This window comes from Platichthys flesus, chromosome 18 (genome assembly GCF_949316205.1).
Source record: "Platichthys flesus chromosome 18, fPlaFle2.1, whole genome shotgun sequence".
NCBI lineage: Eukaryota > Metazoa > Chordata > Actinopteri > Pleuronectiformes > Pleuronectidae > Platichthys > Platichthys flesus.
This window is the reverse complement of record NC_084962.1, coordinates 15,896,787-15,905,967: the sequence shown is the minus strand read 5'-3', so window position 1 is coordinate 15,905,967 and position 9,181 is coordinate 15,896,787. Positions and strand designations below refer to the sequence as shown.

Below are 9,181 nucleotides of genomic sequence, written 5' to 3'. Positions count from 1 at the left end.
ACCGAGACAAGAAAGAACTCATTGTGCTGCAGGAGTCCTCCACTCGGAGAAGTCAGAGCACTTCCTGTGCTTGACGGGCGTGGCTCCAAGTTTTATCTGTTTTAAATAGTCGAGTGTTTAGCTGCTCAACTCTTATAAAAACATCACATTAAAGAAGAAAGGGAAATTAAAGTTGAAACGTTTTAAACCACTTTACACTCATAATACCCAGCAGATTCAATAGACTTTATAAAAAGATGGATGACAGTAGTGAAGCCAAAGGGTCTTGATCGCCCCCTGGTGGCTGGCGGGCGGCAAAATAGGTAAAGAAATCACCATCGATGACTTATGTGATTTGTTGCAGAGCTTTATAATTATTTATTCATTATTATCTTTATTATCATCGATAGAGAAACTATAAATAAATACTTCATCAATAAATATGAGCATGGTTGACAAAAATAACATTAAAAAATGATTTCAATAAATACATCACATTTCATGGTCCTAAAAATTACAAATACAGGAATTATTCTTAATTCACATTATATCATTCATGAACTTTTACAAATGTCAATCACTTAAACGATCCTTATAACTGCTTACAAATGGTTTATAGTGAGTTATAAACATACATTAATTGTATATGCTGCTTATTAATGTGAGATAGATGAGATATCAGAGGATTAGCTATTGAGGATGAGGAGATGGAAATGTCTCGTGGTACCAGGGGTCTCTTCGGGCCCCTGCCAGGGATCCCTCAGAGGCTGGTCCCACAGGTCCAGGTTCAGAGAGAGAGAGAGAGAGAGAGAGAGAGAGACCAGGAGACTGCCAACCAGCAGTCGGTGCGAGGCCTGGTCTCACCTTCGGAAACGAGCGTCATCCGGGTTCGATCTCTGCCTACAGTCCCAGAGTTAGACACCTAAACACACACACACACACACACAAATATTGTCATTAATACGCCCTTGTGCCTTTTAAACACTTACACTCTTTCATGCATTCTCAAGCACACACCAAAACACACACGACACACCTCTCAGGCCTGCACACAAACACACACACACACACACACAAACACACTGGGACACAATGAGGTGTGTTTACTCTGTGACACAGCTGCTCCGACCGCTGTTTGCATTAATGGGCCGGGGTTCGAGGCCTTTGATAAGGACACTTAGTTGATCATAGCCATGTGGCTGCACCCCCACTGCTGCACAGCAGAAGCGTCTATAAGAGATGCTCTCCTGACCTCTAGTGCTGTAACTGAAGAACCAACGTAACAAGGTGGAATTTATTCAAGTTACGTCCCATAAAAAACATTATGTATTTATTGTGTTTATTTAGACTGTAAAGCTGATTATTTAGTTTTGAAGGATTTGATTTGAACACTGATGTTTAAATTATTCAGATATCCCATGTAACACATCTGTAATACATTCAACTACATGATAGAAACAGGAGAATATATATCACTCACCCTTGTTGTTGGAGGTGAACATGACTCTGACCAGCAGTTCTCATCCGTCCTGCTCCATAGCGCCACCATCTGGTCTCTCAGCCTGCGTAACCAATACAAGATAAGAAACCCTGAAGCATGAAATAATTCATATGCACAGAATATATAAGAAAAATCAATGTCTGATGACATCGGTCAAAAAATCGAGGTATTGGACCAATTAAACTCAAGGTCACGGATCATAATGACAAATTATTTAGGGATAATAATTTTTTGAACAGAAGTTGATGATATGATATGATTCAGTTTAAGATAAAAACATTAAACTTTTCTGGTCTTGTATATAAACCACAGCTCTGTTTTACCTTGGGACACAGTGGGTACCAGTTGAAGCTCTGGGAGGATTGATCCTTGCACGTCAGGCCGTCCAGTGGGATGAGGACTTCACCCAGAAACACCTTCCTTCTCAGGGTTCCTGAATGCCACACCGTGGCCTGCAGTCTCTTTCCAAACAGCAGGTGGCGCTCTATATGATACTATAATATAAATAAAACATGGAGAAGTAAAAACACAGAACAAAACAAAGTAAAGGCATTTGTGTTTTTATTTCAATTTTGTGTTATACCTTTAAAACCTCGTTAAAAACAGGATCAGTTGTGTTCTTCTTCACCGCCGTCTTCATTTTGCCGCTCTTTTCCGGGAGCACGAAGACTTTGACGAATCTACACGCAGAGAAAACCGGCACAGGAGGTTAAACAATGATGTCACGTGGTGTGTCACACACACAGTGCTGTATTATTAATAATCCTTACGGGTGACATCTCCTCTTCTTCGTGTTCCCATATGAGAGATTCCTGCAGGCGCAAACCGTGATCTCCAGACAGGAGGCGTCGGGGTCGTAGGTCAGAGACAGCTCCAGCTCTCCGGCCACGCTGACGCTCTCGAAGAGGCCGGAGTCTGTGCCGACGCTGCTGCTGCTGCCCTGAGGGAGCAGACAGAAGACGTTGAGAGGGAAAGAAAGACACAACGGCGAGGACTTGAATTTGATTAAAGGAAGCACAGAACGCACAGGAAACAGATTTCATATACGTGAGCCATGAAGAGTGAAGCGATCACTATCTATAATCTGATATTTCAACCACAGGACGTTGCTACTCACTCTCTTTCCTCCGGAGTGCTCAGAGCCGAAGGAGGTTTCTTCCTCGGCTCCGGTGGACGACCCCTCCTGGTCGCTGTCTTTGGTTTTCTTGAACAGGTTTGGGAGACTTGGGACTTTAAAAAGCTGCAAGGAAACACAAAGGAACATTCACTTTGCTGGGATTATACTCTCTGGTTTCATAGAGCCCAGTAGTAGCTTCGAAGCTTTGAAGTTTTAATTCTTCTTTTATTCTTTTCTTTTTAGCAACTTCAAAATGGAAACTTACCGTATGTGTGTCTGGTGCAAATCTTTTGGACTTAGATTAGTTTTGTGTACTATTTTGAATCTGAAACTGCACTTTTTAAATCGGTGCTTGACAGAAATTACTCTATAAGAAGACCCGTTTCGATTTCATTTTGAATAGTACCGAATCATAACATCCATTATCTTGGGGCACTACAGTTATAGAGAAACCCAACAGTTCCGGAAACGAGCAAAAACCTTTCCCTCATTAACTGGAAGACTCCTCATAGAACCAGACTCCATTTGCCTAAACTGGTTGGGGTAGGCGGTCAAACACGGGGAAGAGAGAAGAGAGAGAGAGAGAGACCAGGGACAGTTGTTTAATTATATGATTCTTATTTTGATTGGTTGTCGCTGACTCACACGAGAGGATTTGTTGATCTCGGTGTCAGACAGGCTCTTCTGGTGGGTGAAGGTGAAGCAGGACCCTTTGCGCCCGTTGCCGACGAACAGCAGGTCGGCCTGCACGTCGTTTTGAGAAGTGGAAATATCTGCATCCAGAAAAAGAGAATTGGAATCTCAGAGGAAAAGGAGGAACTTGGATGAAAGTCTATAGAAACGGACAGAAATCACTTTGAGCTGAATGTTTGTCCACTTCCTGGAGTTGTGTTATCAGATGTGTTTTTTTCTACCTAATGTGTGTCTCTGCTTTCTTACGCAACATCGGGGTTTCCGGAGGTGAGATCTTTTCTTTGAGGCAAGCTTCCTTTGTGGTTATCCTGTGCTTGCTCTCATACACTTGTGCACTAAACGTTGTGCTCTTGCAAAAGACTGATATGACAACGATGTTCGTGACAACTTACTCTTCATGTGACTCGTGAAGGAAACCATGAGATCCTCCACCGATTTGGTGAAAGGTTTTGAGTTGTTCAAACTCTGCAGGTGGAAAAAACTCAATTAATGCCAGTTTGACACGTTTTGCCGTATAATAATTTTGCGGGGGAATCTGCTTTACCCCCGATCTGCTCAGAAAGTGCTGATCCAGATGTGGTGGAGGAGTGGGCGGCACCACAGATATATGACTGAAATGAAAGGGAACACATGCGTTTAAGGATTTGATGACTCACACGTATGCACACACGTATGATCATCACATCTTACCTCAGGACATTGTAGGTTTGCAACAGCTTCTCCCCGACTGTTTCATATTTGTCTGTAAAGAAGATATATAAAAAAAAAATCAGATGACATTTGGCTCTACGTGTGTGACAACACCTCGATCAGGGTGGAGTCCAGTGTGAAGGGAATTAATGTCCTCTGTGTTAAGTTAGTGGTTAAACCCAACAAGACTTTCATGTAATGTTCAAACAAAGTGAAAGTGATTGTGTCCATTTATGTTGTATGAAAGGATTAAAAGACACAAATAAGTATTTAAGATTATCCTTATTGGTATTATAACTCTGTCTCTCTGTAAATAGATTTATACTGAATAATTCAGTAACATAAACAAACATAACTTGGAACATCCATATTTTATTATTCGGTGTTTCCTAAGTGGATGTTACAGAGGGAGGATGAATAATAAATAAGAGTCAATGAAGGTCAAGTATTATAAACAAACCTTGGGAGACGGGAAACTTCTTTAACTTTTCCTCCACGAACCAATCTCCAGACCTGATCTTCACCTCGCTGGGGAGACAACCACCGGGATTAGTAGTTATAGTCAATATATGAGCACGCTGTAGTCATACTGGAAAAAAGATGATGATTATTTTATCATTGATTAATCTGTCAATAAATTGTATAGTCTCTAAAATGTCAGTTTGGTTGACCAACAGACTGAAATGCATAAAAATCATAATAATTGGATTAGGAAAGCAGTAGATATTACTATTCTGTAGCTGGAACTCAGGATTTGTTTGTTTCAGCTCAAGGTGAAACAGTGACGTTGTGGACTGGACCATTAAACACTGACTGGAACTGGAGGTAAAACAGTGAAGTTGTGGACTGGACCATTAAACACTGAGCTGGAACTCGTAAATCTCTAGATCTCCATAAAGTTGAGCTGCAGCTGACGATAATTTTACCTGTTTCACATTGTTTTTTAATCTTTTATTTAAAGAGTTTAAAGCTGCTTTGAAGACATTTAGTAGTTTAAAGGTACAAAACAAGAGCAGATAAAAAAGAAAGGGAGTTTCAGAAGTCATAAATTTCAAAGCAGCAGCTACAGTCGTTCCTGTGACCTGTCTCCTGAACTCTACAGTCATTAAGTGACGACCACTGACTCAAATATTTCCAGTCACGTAGGTGCAGGTGTCTTGACTCTCCACTGTACCTGTAGGCGTAACACACTGTGCACGTCCAGCCCGACGCTCCCACGCCCACACGACACCGGCTGCAGATGCGGTGGCTGCAGCCGTGGCAGACGTCGCCCGAGTTCCAGAACTTTCCCAGAGGCCTCTGGCAGCGGGCGCAGGTCCGCTCGCCGTACTGCCGCGTGAAACTCTTGGCGCCTCGTCTGCGAAGCTCCTGGAGCTCGTGTTTCATTCTCCTGAGATGAGAGAGGAGACATCTTTAAGTGTCAGAAAAGAAAACCTTCACATATCGGTGCGTTTTCCCAAAATCCTGACGGGCTTTAAAGGACACAAATCTGGTTTAGCTTAGCTTAGCATAAAGACTGGAAGCAGGGGGGAACTGCTAGCCTGTTTCAAAAGAGTAGAAACTTTTGACTCTTGAATCTTGATCCTTAACGAAACCTTTAAATCACACTAATTCAAAAAATATATTTTGTTTGTTGAAATTCAAACTAACAGGTTTTAATTATAGAAAAATATAAATAAAATTTGGCCTTATTATATTTTGTTTACTTGGTATTATGGGACGATAAGGTTTTGAATCTTTAAACATTAGATCTGGTTTGTGGGAATCCAAATTATCACAGGTTCTGATTATGGGAAGAAAAAGACATATGTTTTCAACCTTGTTCCTCTTTGTAGAGTTCAGTCTCCTTTCAGCATCATAAAGAAGGATTCCCCTGCAGTAAGTGAATCACACAACCTAATGGAACCTGATCCTCACCTGATCCTGTCCTCCTCTATGATACGCAGCTGTTTGTCTCTCCGCAGGACATCCAGGACTCTCTCTCTCTCCAGGGCGTGAAGAAAATCTAGATCCATCTTTGAGCGACAGCCTCTGGTCCGTCTCTGCTTCTCTTCTCTTCTCACTGTCGGTCCTCCCCTCTCTGCTTCTTCTTTTTATTACCGCCTGTCTCCTCCTCTTCACTGAACTCAGGCTCAGACCTCCTCCTCTTCAGGCTGCTGGAGCAGAAAAGGGTCAAAGATAAAAACAGGTTATCCAAAGTGCTCCCCCGGTTGTGATGCCCCGGGAGCCTCCGTCCACGTCAGAGCAGGAAGTGGACCTCCTGAGCAGAGAGTTGTAGTGTTTCCACCTGGATGATGAAGCCTCACATTGGCCCAGCAGACGTTTTCCCTTTTTCTCAGTCTCTTACAAATCTGTGACCCGATGACGCAGACAGTAAATCAATAGAGGAGTAACTGTGGCAGAGGAGCCGGTGACATTTGAACCAAAGACAGAAATAAAACGTGTTCTCATCCTTCATCTCCTGTATCAGTGTCACAGGGTCTCTTTTACCTCCTCAGCTGCAGGAGGAGCAGCGATGCTTCACTGATGACAGGACTGCAAAACACAAATGCCAACCGTTGCATTATTGATGTCAGATGTGCGTCTGTGTTCTAGTTTCTTTCTTTTTCTTTTTTTCCCCTGACTCTTCTATATAAATGAATTGACTTATTTTATTTAAAAAATCTTATTTCAACAGCTGAAACTCCAGAAGAAAGTTGTGAGCCTTGGAGGCGAATCCTCTGGGTTAAGAGGGAGTAGGTTTGTTTTAATAAAAATGCAACACAGACATAAATTATTTACATTAAAGGAGCAGTTCATCATCTTTGGTTAATTAGCTCAATTGCTTTCTGGACAAGAGTAAATATGAAGCTGCAGCTCGTTAGATCTCATTTGTTGAATCTGCACAATAACTGATCTTCTCTTTTTTGGAGTGTTTCTCGGTCACAGATTTCACATCCGAGGTAGAGGTCGTGTTTAGACAGAATGGGAAGCACATTTTCATCTTGTGTCATTTGCACCTCTTGGACCGATTCTGTGTTGATGAGCCAACTGCTCAGACGTCAGCTGCTAAATACCGAAGGAGGACGCATCTTCAGGTTATTCTTTTACTATCATTATTTTAAAAACCCCACCACCATCCTAGACACATCATACGTGTCCTTTGAAGCTTTTTAGAAGAAAGCCAAGGGCCTCGCTGGGGGTTTTCCCATCATGGTGTCATTTCAGGCTCCTGTACTAAATTTAGAAGTTGCATCAGTTCACGTTGTCTCTTAAAGGTGAATTGTCAGACTCAAGTGTGTTACGACGCTTGAATCTGCCTGTGTTGTGGATGTCTCTCTCTCTGCTGTTGCGCTTGTGTGTGTTGCAGGTGTGTCTGACCGACTGAGTGGATGATTGACTTTGAGTGTGTAGGGTTGTATCCAGGGACCTGATTGGCTCCAGCCTTTGAACTCGCAGGTTAAGAGGACGGCTTGATGTGAAACTATTCCTTTAACTTCTCATTCATCTCACAAATGGGTTCATTTTCCTCCTAATTGTGTACGAAGCATTTTTCTCCTCAGTAGCAGCCAAATGAGACATGAGGGAGTCGAGAGGAGCCGGCCTGGTTGAGCAGCTGAATACCAGTCTGTGTTGGGAGATAAGAACGTGTCCCAGTTGCTACCCAGAGCTGCAGGAGGGCCGGAGAAAACAATCAGAGATTAGGGCCTCCCGTCTCCCAGAGGGGCCACGGCTGTTATCTGTCCTCTGCTGACGTGCCACATGCCTGACGGGGATTCTCTCAAGTTGCAAATATCAAATGAGGCGAGAGATGAAAAATGCAGCAGGAAGAAGCTGGTGATGCTCATTTTCCTCAATGCAGACACAGTCATTTCACACTCCGCCTGTACTACGCATGGGACCAGAATGATTCAGGCTGTGTGTGGTTGAACGCTGACGTGGGAGGTCACATCCGAGAAGACAAGCCCATCATCAGCAGCAGTGACAGTAAAGGGCTGTCGAGAACACGGAGTCTGAGCCTCGTGCAAAAGACCAACGATGGTCAAAGGGCCTTTTACGGGTTTCCCACTCAGGACAGGGTTTCCTGGAAAAGACCCGTGTGAGCGGCTGCATTCCACCTGTCAGCTCGCGGCCAAGTCTGGTCACCACAGGCAAGTTCAAAATAAAAACTCTCGACCACAACTCACTCACCAAACCCACACACGCAATCTCCATACACACAGAAGTGCAGAAGGATGTAATGACTCAAGTGTTTTACATGAAATGAATGGACGAACATTGAAGTTATGAATCTAACCTTTTTCTCTCCTTTTTGTCTCTGTGAAAAAATAAATCTAAATGTTCTTCTTTATAAATATGCTTTTCCAAATCTGATAAATGATGCGGACTGTGAATTTACATTCTGCAGCCTGCACAATGTAAATGACGCCGCAAAGGGAGAAGGACACATACACTTATATACAATATTCAATTAAAAACAAATAAATCAGAAATCAATCACTTTAGGTTTTTCTCTGCATGGACATCTTAAAACAAATGAAAATCAACTCAATAAACTATGATTTAAATTATCAACATTTCTGCTTTTCTCTTGATAAATATACTTGTCAACATGTGAGACATTAAAGCAGATATCAATTCACCCTCTGCAGCTAAAGCACAATGTCTGCCAGGATGTAAACAATGCCAAAGTGCAAAGACAAAAGGAGATTTTCACTTTAACAAAAACTCTTCCTTTCCTTCACCACGACCAAAAAAACTATCTCTGATTACCAAACCTTTACTCAACACCTTCCTCTGTTGCTCCATCTCAACCGGCTCGACCTGAGAATAACGAGGGATCGAGCCCGGAGAGCAGCAACAGAAACAAAGTGAGCTCAGGGTTTGAGGCACGAGAATCAGGTCACAGTAAAGTGAGGAGACGCAGAGAGAGAGAGAAAGCTGCAAAAGATCTTACCTCCGGGCTCAGTGCACGGCTGCTTTGGTCAGCGTGAGGAAGTGGCAGATTTATATAGACTGAAGGAAAGACGCAGAGCTTCCTTCCTCGTCACGTTCACACACAGGCACTGCTGCAATCTGGTGGAGGCCAGCAGAGCAACGGCTGCTTTGCTGTGTTGAAGATTTCCCCTCGATGTGCAATAATGTGTGAGGAAAGTGTTTCTCTGCAGCTGGAGACAAAGGATTCAAGCCACAAAGGTTGGAATAGAAGGGTTTTTATATAA

At 42.8% G+C, this 9,181-nt stretch overlaps 1 protein-coding gene across 3 annotated transcripts; it reads right to left on the bottom strand.

Moving 5' to 3' along the window:
* Positions 1-146: 146 nt before the first annotated feature.
* On the bottom strand, positions 147-9,026 carry sytl3 (synaptotagmin-like 3). Of its 3 annotated transcripts, none has more exons than XM_062412097.1 (14): positions 8,917-9,026; positions 5,898-6,136; positions 5,155-5,370; positions 4,441-4,508; positions 3,981-4,032; positions 3,835-3,901; positions 3,683-3,755; positions 3,243-3,370; positions 2,598-2,720; positions 2,251-2,420; positions 2,064-2,160; positions 1,804-1,974; positions 1,460-1,541; positions 147-901 (listed from the first exon to the last, which is right to left on the bottom strand). In XM_062412097.1, exons 2-13 carry the CDS (start codon positions 5,993-5,995, stop codon positions 1,500-1,502), a joined length of 1,305 nt encoding a protein of 434 aa, XP_062268081.1. In that variant the 5' UTR covers positions 5,996-6,136; positions 8,917-9,026; the 3' UTR covers positions 147-901; positions 1,460-1,499. The 3 variants fall into 3 exon arrangements, with proteins under 3 accessions (XP_062268081.1, XP_062268082.1, XP_062268080.1); XM_062412098.1 differs by having other exon boundaries at positions 5,898-6,133; positions 8,917-9,015; XM_062412096.1 differs by lacking the exon at positions 8,917-9,026 and having other exon boundaries at positions 148-901; positions 5,898-7,088.
* Positions 9,027-9,181: the final 155 nt, after the last annotated feature.